The sequence below is a fragment of the Haematobia irritans genome, chromosome 3, assembly GCF_050003625.1.
Source record: "Haematobia irritans isolate KBUSLIRL chromosome 3, ASM5000362v1, whole genome shotgun sequence".
Taxonomy (NCBI): domain Eukaryota; kingdom Metazoa; phylum Arthropoda; class Insecta; order Diptera; family Muscidae; genus Haematobia; species Haematobia irritans.
Window position 1 is genome coordinate 117,909,360 of NC_134399.1, and position 16,799 is coordinate 117,926,158.

The 16,799-nt window shown below is 26.0% G+C and overlaps 1 protein-coding gene across 2 annotated transcripts in view; it reads right to left on the reverse strand.

Moving 5' to 3' along the window:
• Positions 1–3,124: 3,124 nt before the first annotated feature.
• The window catches only part of LOC142229033 (putative peptidoglycan muropeptide transporter SLC46), a 49,851-nt gene continuing 36,176 nt past the window's right edge, over positions 3,125–16,799 (reverse strand). For both annotated transcript variants that reach the window (XM_075299571.1, XM_075299570.1), the window contains exons 2-7: positions 12,139–12,428; positions 7,474–7,875; positions 7,138–7,406; positions 6,971–7,072; positions 3,936–4,314; positions 3,125–3,863 (exon numbers count right to left, since the gene is read on the reverse strand). In XM_075299571.1, the coding sequence (XP_075155686.1) occupies positions 3,542–3,863; positions 3,936–4,314; positions 6,971–7,072; positions 7,138–7,406; positions 7,474–7,875; positions 12,139–12,419 (1,755 nt within the window). In that variant the 5' untranslated portion in view covers positions 12,420–12,428 and the 3' untranslated portion in view covers positions 3,125–3,541. The remainder of the gene's footprint in view (positions 3,864–3,935; positions 4,315–6,970; positions 7,073–7,137; positions 7,407–7,473; positions 7,876–12,138; positions 12,429–16,799) is intronic.

Here is a 16,799-nt window from a genome sequence, read left to right on the forward strand (position 1 = left end):
TTAAATATCACTCGATCTGTACAGAATTTGATAGACTTGTAGAAAATCTATAGACTCAATATTTAAGTCGGCTAATGCACTAGGGTGGAACACAATGTTAGTAAAAAAATATGGGAAACATTTAAATATGAAGCAATTTTAAGAAAACTTCGCAAAAGTTTATTTATGATATATCGCTCGATATAATGTATTAGAAGTTTAGGAAAATTATAGTCATTTTTTCAACTTTTCGACTAAGAAGTGGCGATTTTACAAGGAAAATGTTGGTATTTTGACAATTTGTGTCGAAATCAGAAGAACATATATATATGGGAACTATATCTAAATCTGAACCGATTTCAACCAAATTTGGCACGCATAGCTACAACGCTAATTCTACTCCCTGTGCAAAATTTCAACCAAATCTGAGCTAAAAATTGGCCTCTGTGGTCATATGAGTGTAAATCGGGCGAAGTCTATATATGGGAGATATATCTAAATCTGAACCGATTTCAACCAAATTTGGTACGCATAGCTACAATGCTAATTCTACTCCCTGTGCAAAAAAAATTAAATCGGAGTAAAAGATTGGCCAATGTGGTCATATGAATGTAAATCGGGCGAACCATATATATGGGAGCTATATCTAAACCTGAACCGATTTCAATAAAATTCGGCACACTTGACTACACTACTAATTGTACTCCTAGTGTAAAATTTCAACCAAATTGGGGTAAACCTCTGGCTTCTGGGACCGTATTAGCCCATATGGGGCGAAAGATATATATGGGAGCTATATCTAAATCTGAACCGATTTCAATAAACTTTGGCACACTTGACTATAGTACTAATTGTTCTTCTTGTGCAAAATTTTAAGCAAATTAGGGTAAAACTCTGGCTTCTGGGGCCATATAAGTCCATATCGGGCGAAATATATATATGGGAGCTATATCTAAATCTAAACCGATTTCTTCCAAAATCAATAGGGTTCTATTCTGAGCCAAAACATATACTTGTGCCAAATTTGAAGTCTATTGTACTAAAACTGCGACATAGACTTTGATTACAAAAATGTGTTCACGGACAGACGGACATGGCTATATCGGAGCCCACCCTGAGCATTTTTGCCAAAGACACCATGTGTCTATCTCGTCTCCTTCTGGGTGTTGCAAACATATGCACTAACTTATAATACTCTGTTCCACAGTGTGGCGCAGGGTATAATAAATTCCGATAAAATGATAGCCCCACCTAGAGGCTCCGGAATTCATCCGAGCTACATCAATTACAACTATTTGTATTTGTTTCAAGTTGATAGATTCATTCGTTCGGAATTTACCATGATTTCAACAGCTAGGTTAGGTTAGGTTAGGTGGCAGCCCGATGTATCAGGCTCACTTAGACTATTCAGTCCATTGTGATACCACATTGGTGAACTTCTCTCTTATCACTGAGAGCTGCCCGATTCCATGTTAAGCTCAATGACAAGGGTCCTCCTTTTTATAGCCGAGTCCGAACGGCGTTCCACATTGCAGTGAAACCACTTAGAGAAGCTTTGAAGCCCTCAGAAATGTCACCAGCATTACTGAGGTGGGATAATCCACCGCTGAAAAACTTTTTGGTGTTCGGTCGAAGCAGGAATCGAACCCACGACCTTGTGTATGCAAGGCGGGCACGCTAACCATTGCACCACGGTGGCTCCCGAACATAGCTAGATCTACTAGAAAATTTTGTCAACATTTTATTTCTATAGCAAATTTTGTCAATATTTTACTGCTATAGAAAATTTTCTAAAAAATTTTATTTCTATAGAAAATTTGCTTAAAATTGTATTTCTATGGAAAATTTTGTCCAAATTGTATTTCTATAGAAATTTTTATCAAAATTTTATTTCTATAGAAAATTTTGTCGAATTTAATTTCTATAGAAAATTCTGTCAAAATTTTATTTCAAAAAATATTATTTCTATAGAAAATTTTGTCAAAATTGTATTTCTATAGACAATTTTGTCAAAATTTTATTTCTATAGAAAATTTTGTCAAAATTTTATTTCTATAGAAAATTTCGTAAAAATTTTATTTCTAAAGGATATTTTGTCAAAATTTTATTTCTATAGGAAATTTCGTAAAAATTGTATTTCTATAAAAAATTTTGTCAAAATTTTATTTCTTTAGGAAATTTCGTAAAAATTGTATTTCTGTACAAAATTTTGTCAAAATTTTATTTCTATAGAAAATTTTATTTCTATAGAAAATTTTGTCAAAATTTATTTCTATATAAAATTTTGTCAATTTGTTTTTATATAGAAAATTTTGTCAAAATTTAATTTTGTGTAGAAAATTTTGTCCAAATTTTATTTGTATAGAAAATTTTGTCAACATTTTATTTCTATAAAAAATTTTGTCGATATTTTATTTATATAGAAAATTTTGTCAAAATTTTATTTTTATAGAAATTTTTGTCAAAATTTTATTTCTATAGGAAATTTCGTAAAAATTTTATTTCTATAGGAAATGTGTCAAAATTTTATTTCTATAGGAAATTTCGTCAAAATTGTATTTCTATAAAAATTTTTGTCAAAATTTTATTTCTATAGAAAGTTTTGTCAAATTATTATTTCTATAGAAAATTTTGTCAAAATTTATTTCTATATAAAATTTTGTCAATTGTTTTTATATAGAAAATTTTGTCAATATTTCATTTTGTGTAGAAAATTTTGTCAAAATTTTATTTGTATAGAAAATTTTGTCAACATTTTATTTCTATGGAAAATTTTTTCAAAATTTTATTTATATTGAAAATTTTGTCATGATTTTATTTCTATAGAAAATTTTGTCAAAATATTATTGATTGATTGAAGTAATTTCAATAAAAAATAATTAATTTTTTTCCCCAAATGAGAGCAGTGATTTCATTGAATTCAAATCTTCATTCACTGAATCATTTTAAATGTTTTCGAAGTTTTTCTAGACCCCTGTTACTGCATTTGGCAATACTACCAGTATCATTACAACTATTCTGGGACTGATACAAACATATTGGGAACCTCTATTTGAACTCACCGATAATTGTAATTTTCCGATTTAATTGCTCCGCAAACACTTTTAGGAATTAGATCAGAGTATTCATAATTTATAAGATAGAATTAAAGTTTTTTGTTTTCTTATTTATTGCACTAACTTAAAATAACAAAACATATTGTGTAATATGTATTATTAAATTCTAATAATATCAAAATACAAATATACACAAATAAAAACATTTAGAATTGTGTAGAATAACAGCAAAAAAACACGGATAAAATTAATTGCAACATTCCCTGTGTAATTCTTCACTTTGACTATAACCAATTAGAATTTTCACATGTGATTATATCTAAAATATTGTGGTAAATAATTCGAGGTAAACCATTTTCTATTTAATCATCACATACAAGATTATTCCAAACCAAATATGCACAATTTTTTTTTCTTAACAAAAACGAAAATAATTTTCACTTCGCTCACTTGATTTGCCGTGGACATAAAAAATTTGCTTTGACTTACAAACTAATTTTATTATCTTATAAATGCGTATTATGTTCAGATTTTGTATCACCAGCACCCTCAACCAAATCAGGCATATAGGCTTTATTATCGAAACCGCTCATGGTTCCATTACCCTGCGTACAGGTACTGTTGCCATTGCGGCAACTGTGATCACAGATGTGCTCATGTAGGACACTGCTAACGATACCATTTAGATGTCCTTTGGCCTCAGATGCCAAGGCCATGGCATCAATGGTGCTAATATTAGAGATTGGCTCTTTGATGCCATTCTTCGTAGCCTCCGAATCTAAAGATTTTTGTTTACGTAATTGTTTGCGTTGGAAATCATACATCCATCTAAATAACAAAAAAACAAAATTTACATGAAATAAAAATTGTTAAAAAAATTTGGTTTTCTTAAGAACTTACAAAAATATAATGACCGCCAATATGGTAATTGCTCCTCCCAAAATATAAAATGCTCCTGGAAATACCTTAATTGTGGCCGCATACAGGGTACTATACATTGGAGCATATACGACAGGCATCAAAGCCTCGGCCACACCAAATAATGAATTAACTTTTCCCAATTCATCTTTGGACACTAATTTTGTGGCCATCGATCTCATTGCAATGAATGAGGTACCATTGAATATTTCCACTATGGCTCCCACATACATGTGCCATGGCAATGTGGCAAAGGCATAAACAAATCCTGATAGAATTTTCGAAGTACTCGATAGAACTCCAATGAGGGCATCATCAATTTTCAACTTGTGTGAAAGGACACCAACACAAAAGAGGACACCTATATTTGTGGGATATAAACAAAAAACAAAAATAATAATAATATTTAATGCTAAAGGAATTTCACATTTAAAATTAAGTTTCACAGTTTTTATAACCACAATGAAAAAAACGCATGCCCGGTTCCAAAGATTTTTCCTTCACACTAATGATTTAGATATTAATTCCGAGCCAAAGTAAAACAATAAAAATAGTCCTTAAAATAAGAATTTCTCAGAATTATTAAAATCAAGTTCTTTCAAGTGTACCTCGCATCAAGTTCCTAAACGGATCTTGCATTTGCTCATATAAGCACAATTTTTAAATAATTTCTCCTTAAATTATTCAACAAATTTTTCTATAGAAATACAATTTTGCGGAAATTTTCTATAGAAAAAAAATTTCTAGAAAATTTTCTATAGAAATAAAATTTTTAGAAAATTTTTATAGGAATAAAATTATGCGGAAATTTTCTATAGAAATAAAATTTTGCGGAAATTTTCGATAGAAATAAAATTATCAAAAAATTTTCCATAGAAAAAAATTTTCAGAAAATTTTCTTAGAAATTAAAATTTTCAAAAAATTTTCTATAGAAATAAAATTTTGACAAAATTTTCTATAGAAATAAAATTTCGACAAAATTTTCTATAGAAATAAAATTTTGACAAAATTTTCTATAGATCGAAAATTTTGAGAATATTTTCTTTGAAAATACAAGTTTGACAAAATTTTCTACAGAAATAAAATTTTAAAAAATGTTTCTACAAAAATAAAATTTAGACAAAAATTTCTATAAAAGTAACATTTTGACAAAATTTTCTATAAAAATAAAATGTCGACAAAATTTTCTATCGAAATAAAATTAAAACAAAACTTTCTACAGATATAGAATTTAAACAAAATTTTTTACAGAAATAAAACTTCGACAAAATTTTCTACAGAATTAAAATTTTCACAAAATTTTCTACAGATATAAAATTTTGACAAACTTTGCTATAGGAATAAAATTATCAGAAAATTTTCTATAGAAAAAAATTTTCAGAAAATTTTCTATAGAAATAAAATTTTCAGAAAATTTTCTCGAGAAATAAAATGTTGAAATTTCCTATAGAAATAAAATTATCAGAAAATTTTCTATAGAAAAAAATGTTCAGAAAATTTTCTATAGAAATAAAATTTTCAGAAAATTTTCTCGAGAAATAAAATGTTGAGAAAATTTTCTATGGAAATAAAATTTTCAGAAAATTTTCTTTGGAAATAAAATTTTCAGAAAAATTTTTATAGAAATAAAATTCTCAGAAAATTTTCTAAAGAAAAAAATTTTTTTTTATAGAAATACAATTTTGACAAAATTTTCAATATAAATAAAATTTTGACAAGATTTTCTATAGAAATAAAATTTTGACAAAATTTTCAATAGAAATAAAATTTTGACAAAATTTTCTATAGAAAAAAAATTTTGACAAAATTTCTTATAAAAATAAAATTTAGATAAATTTCTCTATAGAAATAAAATTTAAACAAAACTTTCTACAGATATAGAATTTAAACAAAATTTTCTATAGAAATAAAATTTTGACAAAATTTGCTATAGAAATAAAATTTTGACAAAATTTTCTATAGAAATAAAATTTCGACAAACTTTTGTATAGAAATAAAATTTTGACAAAATGTTCTATAGATCGAAAATTTTTACACTATTTTCTTTGGAAATAAAAGTTTGACAAAATTTACTACAAAAATAAAAGTTAGACAAAAATTTCTATAAAAGTAAAAAAAAATATCTAAAAAAATAAAATGTCGACAAAATTTTCTATAGAAATAAAATTTAAACAAATCTTTCTAAAGATGTAAAATTTAAACAAAATTTTCTACAGAAATAAAATTTTGACAAAATTTTTACAGATATGAAATTGTGACAAAATTTTCTATAGAAATAAAATTTTGACAAAAATTTCTATAAAAATAGAATTTTGACAAAATTTTCTATAGAATTAAAATTTAGACAAAATTTTCCATAAAAATGAAATTTAGACAAAATATTCTATAAAAATGAAAATTTGACAAAATTTTCTATAGAAATAAAATTTTGGCTAAGTTTAAGAAAATTTTCTATTAAAACAAAATTTTCAGAAAATTTTCTATAGAAACAAAATTTTCAAATTTCTTGGATGCGAAAGCTTCATCCGATTCGGCTAAAGTTTGGTCGCTAACAACCCATAGTTATATAGAGCGCCCAGATAAACCAATCCCAAAATTTTACTTCTTCCTAAAATTTGGTACTTTTCACACAAAAATTGGACTATATTGGTTCATAATTGTATATAGCCCCCCATATAAACCGATTCACTTTGCCTAATATATACCACGTATGGACTAACTTTCAATTTAGAAGACGATGTTAAGGAGTTTTAAGATACCTTGCCATCGGCAAGTATTACCGCAACCCAAGTAATGCGATTGTGGATGACAGTCTTTAGTAGAAATTTCTACGCAATCCATGGAGGAGGGTACTCGAAGAAAGTTCAAAATCCCAGACCCACTATATTACACCTCTCGTGGTATGAGCTAATATAAGTTTTCCAAAATTGTCAATAGAGTTAAATAAACTTTCAAAAAGAAATTTTTCAAAAATATAAAACGCACAAATTTATATTGGAAATTCCATAAAACTTACCCACTAAACCCGTGACCACAGCAAAGGTATTGAAGACACTGAAGTCAACTTCATTCCAATTGAAACGGTAACGAGTAAACAGATACATAACATTCATTTCACCTAAAATTCAAAAAAAAAAAAACATCTTAGATTCCTCAAACAAAATTTCAAATCCAAGCGGTTACCATAAATAGGACCAATGACGACCATAACAACAATCATAAGAAGTATGACTCGAGCCCTTCTCTTATTCTCTCCTTTTTTAAAGGCAACACGGAATGTCTCAACGACATGTTCCTTATCAAAGAAATCGGCCAATAAACTACGGGGCTTATGTTTCTCCTCAGGCTGAATGCAACGAGGACGTGGCTCCGGTAAAAAGAAGATACCATAAATCAAGGACACAACATATAAACTAGCCGAAATGGAGAAGACACCATAAAAGCCAATTTTCCTAAAGAAAAAAATAAGTTTTATTTAAATTTTTTTTTTTTTATTCCGGTGTTGTTTTCGATACTCACTTCAATAGTACCCCACTTAAAGCGGTACCTATGGGCACACCCACTGAGAAGCATACATTTAGTATTCCAATACGTAAGGTACGTTCTTCTTCCGTTGTTATATCGGCTATGTAACTGAATACTCCCATCAGCATTACAAACCAGCCACCACTTAGCGAGGGAAATATGGCCTCAGTTAGACCAGCAACCTCCATGGGTGTTTTCTTGAAGTAAACACAGAGTATTAGACCCACCGTCCCGAGAAACTCTCCCACAATGGGTATTAGGATACAAGGTTTTCGTCTATGATGTCGATCACTCCAAGAGCCCCAAAATAATATCAACAGGCAGGGAAACAAAGATTGTATCACAGTTTTCCAGGCTACCATGTGGGCAACCATTTTCTGAATGGTTTCTTCTTCCCTGTAAAGAAATTTGAAGGGCATCAAAATTGGATCAATTTCGTATTGTGATTAAAATCATAAAATTCATTGACAAACAACAGTATTGTTGAGAATGTTCAACAAGCTGCAATTTCGGATGCTTACATCCTCGAATCTAAATTATTTGAGGTCTTTGAAAGGTCTTTTTAAGGGAATATCCCCTTACTGGCATTAAGACTGAAGTACTTTTTCGCTCCTCAGTTTATTTCTACAGAAAATTTTGTCAAAATTCTATTTCTATAAAAAATTTTGTCAAAATTCTATTTCTATAGAAAATTTTGTCAAAATTTTATTTCTAGGAAAATTTTGTCAAAATTTTATTTCTAGGAAAATTTTGTCAAAATTTTATTTCTATAGATTTTTTTTCTAAGTTTTATTCTGATTTCATTTCTGTAGATAATTTTGTCAAAATTTTAATTCTATAGAAAATTTTGTAAAAATTTTATTTCTAAGGAAAATTTTATCAAAATTTTATTCTGATTTTATTTCTATTAAAAATTTTGTCAAAAGTTTAGTTATATACAAAATTTTATTTCTATAGAAAATTTTGTCAACATTTTATTTCTATTAAAAATATTGCCAAAAGTTGTATTCTATAGAATCAAATTTATACTATAGACACTTCTGTCAAAATTTTACTTCTATAGAAAATGTCGTCGAAAATGTATCTCTATGGAAATTTTTGTCAAAATTTTATTTCTGTAGACAATTTTTACAAAATTGTATTTCTAAAGAAATTTTGGCAAAATTTCATTTCCATAGAAAATTTTGTCAAAATGTTATCTCGATAGAAAAATTTGTAAAACTTTTATTTCTATAGAAAATTTTGTTAAAATTTTATTTCTATAGAAAATTTTGTCTATTTCTATGGAAAATTTTATTTCTGTAAAAAATTTTGTCAATAGTTTATTTCTATAGAAATTTTGTCAAAACTTTATTTCAATAGAGAATTTGGCAAAATTTTATTTCTATGGAAAATTTTGTCAAAATTTTATTTCTATGGAAAATTTTGTCAAAATTTTATTTCTATGAACAATTTTGTAAAAATTTTATTTCTGTAGAAAATTGTGTCAAAATTTTATTTCTAAAGAAAATTTTTACAAAATTTTATTCTGATTTTATTTCTATAGAAAATTTTGCCAAAATTTTATTTCTCTGGACAATTTTGTATTTTTTTTATTATTTATTTTTCTTAGTTCTTCAACAAATTGTATCAAAATTGTATTTCTATCGAACATTTTGTCACGATTTTATTTCTATAGAAATTTTGTCATAATTTTATTCCTATAGAAGATTTCGTCAGCTTTTTTTCTTTAAAAGATTTTCTCAAAATTTTATTTCTATGGAAAATGTAAATTTTTTATTATTTATATTTATTATTTCTATAGAAATTTTTTTCAAAATTTATTTCTATAGAAGATATTGTCAAAATTTTATTGCTATAGAAAATTTTGTCAAAATTTTATTGCTATAGAAAATTTTGCCAAAAGTTTATTTCTACAGAAAATTTTGTCAAAACGTTATTTCTTTCGAAAATGTCAAAATTGTACCTCTATGAAAAATTGTGTCTAAATTTTATTTCTATAGAAAATTTTTTCTAAATTTTATTTCCATAGAAAATTTTTTTTCTATGGAAAAGTTTGTCAAAACTATATTCCAATAGAAAATTTTGTCAAAATTTTATTTCTATGGAAAATTTTGTCAAAATTTTATTTCTATGTACAATTTTGTCAAAATTTTATTTCTATAGAAAATTTTGTAAAAATTTTATTTCTATAGAAAATTTCGTCAAAATTTTATTGCTATAGAAAATGTTGGCAAAATTTTATTGCTATAGAAAATTTTGTCAAAAGTTTATTTTTACAGAAAATTTTGTCAAAATTTTATTTCTTTAGAAAATGTTGTCAAAATTGTATCTCTATGGAATATTGTGTCTAATTTTTACTTCTATAGAAAATTTTGTCAAAATTTTATTCCAATAGAAAAATTTGTTCAAATTTTATTTCTTTGAAAAATTTTGTCAAAATTGTATTTCTATAGAAAATGTTGTCAAAATTTTATTTCTATAGAAAATTTTGTCAAGATTTTATTTCTATAGAAAATTTTGACAAGTATTTGTACCCTGCGCCACACTGTGGAACAGGGTATTATAAGTTAGTGCATATGTTTGCAACACCCAGAAGGAGACAAGATAGACACATGGTGTCTTTGGCAAAAATGCTCAGGATGGGCTCTTGAGTCGTTATAGCGATGTCCGTCTGTCCGTCTGTCCGTCTCTCCGTGAACACATTTTTGTAATCAAAGTCTAGGTCGCAGTTCTAGTCCAATCGACTTCAAATTTGGCTCAAGTATGTGTTTTGGCTCAGAATAGATCCCTATTGATTTTGGAAGAAATCGGTTCTGATTTAGATATAGCTCCCATATATATCTTTCGCCCGATATGGACTAATACGGTCCCAGAAGTCAGAGTTTTACCCCAATTTGTTTGAAATTTTGCACAGGGAGTAGAATTAGCATTGTAGCTATGCGTGCCAAATTTGGTTGAAATCGGTTCAGATTTAGATATAGCTCCCACATATAAGTTTTTCTGATTTCGACAAAAATGGTCAAAATACCAACATTTTCCTTGTAAAATCGCCACTGGTTAGTCGAAAAGTTGTAAAAATGACTCTAATTTTCCTAAACTTCTAATACATATATATTGAGCGATAAATCATAAATAAACTTTTGCAAAGTTTCCTTAAAATTGCTTCAGATTTAAATGTTTCCCATATTTTTTTACTAACATTGTGTTCCACCCTAGTGCATTGGCCGACTTAAATTTTGAGTCTATAGATTTTGTAGAAGTCTATCAAATTCTGTCCAGATCGAGTGATATTTAAATATATGTATTTGGGACAAACCTCAACACATTTGACGGATGTGATATGGTATCGAAAATTTCGATCTACAAAGTGGTGCAGGGTATAATATAGTCGGCCCCGCCCGACTTTAGACTTTCCTTACTTGTTTTTTACTAAAATTGTATTCCACCCTAGTGCATTAGCCAACTTAAATTTTGAGTCTATAGATTTTGTAGAAGTCTATCAAATTCTGTCCAGATCGAGTGATATTTAAATGTATGTATTTGGGACAAACCTTTATATATAGCCCCCAACACATTTGACGGATGTGATATGGTATCGAAAATTTAGATATACAAAGTGGTGCAGGGTATAATATAGTCGGCCAAGTGTTAAAAGTGTATTTCTATCGAACATTTTGTCACGATTTTATTTCTATCGAAATTTTGTCATAATTTTATTCCTAAAGAAGATTTCGTCAATTTTTTTTATAAAAGATTTTCTCAAAATTTTATTTCTATTAAAAATGTTGTCAAATTTTATTTCTATGAACAATTTTGTCAAAATTTTATTTCTATGAACAATTTTGTCAAAATTTTATTTCTATGAACAATTTTGTCAAAATTTTATTTTTATAGAAAATTTTGTCAAAATTGTATTTCTGTAGAAAATTTTGTCAAAAATTTTATTTCTGTAGAAAATTTTGCCAAAAATTTTATTTCTATAGAAAATTTTGTCAAAGTTTTATTTCTGTAGAAAATTTTGACAACAATTTTTTTAAATAGAAAATTTTGTCAAAAATTTATTTCTAAGAAAATTTTTACAAAATGTAATTATGATTTTATTTCTATAGAAAATTTTGCCAAAATTTTATTTCTAGGGAAAATTTTGTAAATTTTGTGTATTATTTATTTTTCATATTTCTTTAAAAAATTGTGTCGAAAGTGTATTTCCATCGAACATTTGGTCACGATTTTATTTCTATAGAAATTTTGTCATAATTTTATTTCTATAGACGATTTCGTCAAAAATTTTTTTCTGTAAAAGATTTTCTCAAAATTTTTTGTTATTTAGAAAATTTTGTTAAAATTTAATTTCTTTAGACAATTTTTCCAAAATTCCAATATTTTATTTCTGTAGAAAATTTTATCAAAAATTTATTTCTGTAGAAAATTTTAACAAATCTTTATTACTATAGAAATTTTTTCCAAAATTTATTTCTATAGAAAGTTTTTGTTTTTTCTTCTTCGATTTCTACCTCTATCTAAAGACATTTGGAACTATGCCAGCCCCAATTTTCTGGAAAACTCCACGTTAAGCGAGAAACGATCGGTTCATTGTTGGGAAAAATATGCAAAACAAAGAAATTATATATTCCAATTTTTTTGGTTATTACTTACATCGTATAATTGGCTGTTTCTCTACGGGTCAATGCATCACAGATTTCTTCACCATATTCCATATTCACACGACATGCCTTTTCCAGATTTAAGTTTTGTGTAGCCAAGTTGGATAATACACTTGGCATAATATAGGCCGCCACGATGGGTTCCACAGTTATATTGGCTATGACTTTTTGCATTTTCTCTCGCCATGTTAATGGAGCTGTTGTTGTGGGTTTATGATCTGGCAATTTTGTGTTGGCATTTACAGCTTTGGACGGCTCATTGGAGGCCACCATTTTTCAGGGCTATAACAAAACGAAAGTGAGAGTAGAAATTAGTTAAAGATGGCATCGCAATGTCAAATGCGAAGGATTTGTCAAAATTTTATTTCTATAGAAAATTTTGTAAAAATTTTATTTCTAAAGAAAATTTTGTCAAAATGTTATTTCTATAAAAAAATTTGTCAACCATTTATTTCTCTAGAAAATTTTGTCAAAATTTCATTCATATAAAAAATTTTGTCAAAATTTTATTTCTATAGAAAATTTTGTCAAAATTTCATTTCTATAGAAAATTTTGTCAAAATTTTATTTCTATAGAAAATTTTATCAAAATTTTATTTCTATAGAAAATTTTGTCAAAATTTTATTTCTGTAGAAAATTTTTGCCAAAAATTGATTTCTATAGAAAACTTTGTCAACATTTCATTTCTATAGAAAATTTTGCCAAAAATTGATTTCTATAGAAAATTTTGTCAAAATTTTATTTCTATAGAAAATTTTGTCAAAATTTTATTTCTATAGGAAATTTTGACAACATGTTATTGCTATAGAAAATTTTGTCAACATTTTATTTCTATAGAAAATTTTGTCAAAATTTTATTTCTAGAAAATTTTGTCAAATTTTTATTTCCATAGAAAATTTTGCCAAAATTTTATTGCTATAGAAAATTTTGTCAAAATTTCATTTCTATATAAAATTTTGCCAAAAATTGATTTCTATAGAAAATTTTGTCAAAATTTTATTTCTATAGAAAATTTTGTCAAAATTTTATTTCTATAGAAAATTTTTTCAAAATTTTATTTCTATAGAAAATTTTGTCAAATTTTTATTTCTAGAAAATTTTGTCAAATTTTTATTTCTATAAAAAATTTTGCCAAAATTTTATTGCTATAGAAAATTTTGTCAAAAATTCAATTCTATAGAAAATTTTGCCAAAAATTGATTTCTTTGGAAAATGTTGCCAAAATTTTATTTCTATAGAAATTTTTGTCAAATTTTTATTTCTATGAAAAATTTTATTTCTATAGAAAATTTTGCCAAAATTTTATTCCTATAAAAAATTTTGTCAAAATTTTATTTCTATAGAAAATTTTGCCAAGAATTGATTTCTTTGGAAAATTTTGCCAAAATTTTATTTCTATAGAAATTTTTGTCAAATTTTTATTTCTATGAAAAATTTTATTTCTATAGAAAATTTTGCCAAATTTTATTCCTATAAAAAATTTTGTCAAAATTTTATTCCTATAAAAAATTTTGTCAAAATTTTATTTCTATAGAAAATTTTGTCAAAATTTCATTTCTATAGAAAATTTTGCCAAAATTTGATTTCTATAGAAAATTTTGTCAAAATTTTATTGATATAGAAAATTTTGTCAAAATTTCATTTCTATAGAAAATTTTGCCAAAAATTGATTTCTATAGAAAATTTTGTCAAAATTTTATTTCTATAGAAAATTTTGTCAAATTTTTATTTCTATAGAAAATTTTTGACAAAATTTTATTTCTATAGAAAATTTTGCCAAAATTTTATTTCTATAAAAAATTTGGCAAAATTTTATTTCTAAAGGAAATTTTGCCAACATGTTATTGCTATAGAAAATGTTGTCAAAATTTTATTTCTATAGAAAATTTTGCCAAAAATTGATTTCTATAGAAAATTTTGTCAAAATTTTATTTCTAGAAAATTTTGTCAAATTTTTATTTCTATAGAAAATTTTTCCAAAATTTTATTGCTATAGACAATTTTGTCAACATTTCATTTCTATAGAAAATTTTGCCAAAAATTGATTTCTTTGCAAAATTTTGCCAAAATTTTATTTCTATAGAAATTTTTGTCAAATTTTTATTTCTATGAAAAATTTTATTTCTATAGAAAATTTTGCCAAAATTTTATTCCTATAAAAAATTTTGTCAAAATTTTATTTCTATAGAAAATTTTGTCAAAATTTCATTTCTATCAAAAATTTTGCCAAAATTTGATTTCTATAGAAAGTTTTGTCAAAATTTTATTTCTATAGAAAATTTTGTCAAAAATTGATTTCTATAGAAAATTTTTGCCAAAAATTTATAGAAATCAATTTTGTCAACATTTTATTTCATTAGAAAATTTTACCAAAATTTTATTTCTATAGAAAATTTTGCCAAAATGTTATTTCTTTAGAAAATTTTGTCAAAATTTCATTTCTATAGAAAATTTTCCCAAAAGTTGATTTCTATAAAAAATTTTGTCAAAATTTTATTTCTATAGAAAATTTTGCCAAAAATTGATTCTTATAGAAAATTTTATCAAAATTTTATTTCTATAGAAAATTTTGTCAAAAATTTATTTCTATAGAAAATTTTGTCAAAATTTTATTTCTATAGAAAATTTTGTCAAAATTTTATTTGTATAAAAAATTTTGTCAAAATTTTATTTGTATAGAAAATTTTGTACAAATTTTATTTCTATAGACAATTTTATTGTTAACCTTATTTATTAAACAATTGTCTTCATATCTTAAACAAAGTATTGTCGTTCTTAAAACCCTATAGCCTTTCACAAACTTCCATATGTGCCAAAACCGTGATATATTTTTAGTTTTAAAATTACAAAATAATTGAATATCTCATTCTTATTAATAGCATTCATTGAGTATTGAAATATTTTGAATATTTTCACACGAACGTAAATTATTATCTGTTATAGTCAAGTAAAACTTCACATTTTTTTTGTGGGGTGATTTGTTTTTTGTTCATTAATATTTCAAAATATTTTTAATCGTGTTTCAGTTGCGACGTCATACAGAGATTTTATAGACTTCCAACATTTCATGAGATTCAATGAAAGATTCAATTTGTATAACACTTTGTTCATTAACAAAAAAAGAAACAAAAAATAAACCAAAACTGTTATCGAAAACCAAATATTTATTTTCTAACATGTGAAATATATGCCAGCGTGTCATCAAGCATTTCGATGAAAACAAAAGAAAACACAAAGGCGCTAAAATAATTTTCGAGCTTCCAGGGTGCACCTCGGGTTTTTTGTTAGAGTTTTTTTTTGCAAATCATACAAGTACGTGACAAGTACAAGATATGACAGATAATAGATTCTTTCTTATTTTCGACTTTATTTATTTGTTCGGTATTGTAATGAATTTTCTATAAACTAAAAACGAAATAATTTGCAATATAATACTAAAAAAAGAATTGAATATTCAAATGAAAAATTTAACCAATTAAATTCGCTACAAAAGTGGTGGAGAAAATTCCATTGACAAATCATATTGACTGATGAGGCCGGATTTCCACTGCGTTGGCTTAGTCAACATGTTTACTTATCTGGAGCAACTGTAAGGTTATTGTAGAGTAGCCCAGAGCTGTGAAGTCGAGCCAGTTTTGCTGTACTCCGAGTATAATAAAATCCCATTTTAATTCTATGTTTGAGGGCAGTGCTGCCAGTTGTTTTCTGAATCTTGTCCCAAAAAATCACCAATTTAAATCCCAAACAATCACCAAAGAAAACTAGGCTCTGATGTAGAAAATCAATAATAATATAAAAATTTAAAAAATATATATAATTTTTGTTATATGTTACCAGCAATAAGGTCATCCAAATGCTGGAGAAATGAAAATATAATATTTTCTTTTAATTTAGGGCATGACTTTTTGAAATTTCCGTCGAAATCAATACCAAAAACTTTGGAGGAAGGTCCAAAATCTTTGGATCCAAATAAACTTTTCTTGAGTGTGGTTATCGTTAGAGCCCTCTAGCATTTAAATGTGAATATAGCTTTTGTTTTTCGTTATCGTGATAATGACAGCGTTGCATTCACAATTCAAATTCATTTTTGGGTGCATAAACTTCATTTATTTAAATATTTTTACGACTTAGATCGCACCAACAAGGGAAGTTACTATTTCTACAAAAAGTGGAGAGTACTTACAGACCTAACACTAAAATTATAATTTTTAAACATATGAATAAGATAAGATGTATTGATCAAAAATTTTATTTTTATCTTAAATTGTATCATTTTTTTTTATTTCTATAGAACATTTTGTCAAAATTTTATTTCTTTCGAAAATTTTGTAAAAATATTATTTCTACAGAAAATTTTATCTAAAACTTTAATTCTACGGAAATTTTGTCAAATTGTTTTCTATAGAAAATTTTTTTTTTACTTTTTTCTTATAGAAAATTTGGTCAAAATTTTATTTTCATAGACAATTTTGTCAAAATTTTATTTCTATAGAAAATTTTGTCTAAAATTTTATTTCTATAAAAGATTTTGTCAACATTTTATTTCCATCCCACGGGAGCCATCGTGGTGCAATGCTTAGCATGCCCGCCTTGCATACACAAGGTCGTGGGTTCGATTCCTGCTTCGACCGAACACCAAAAAGTTTTTCAG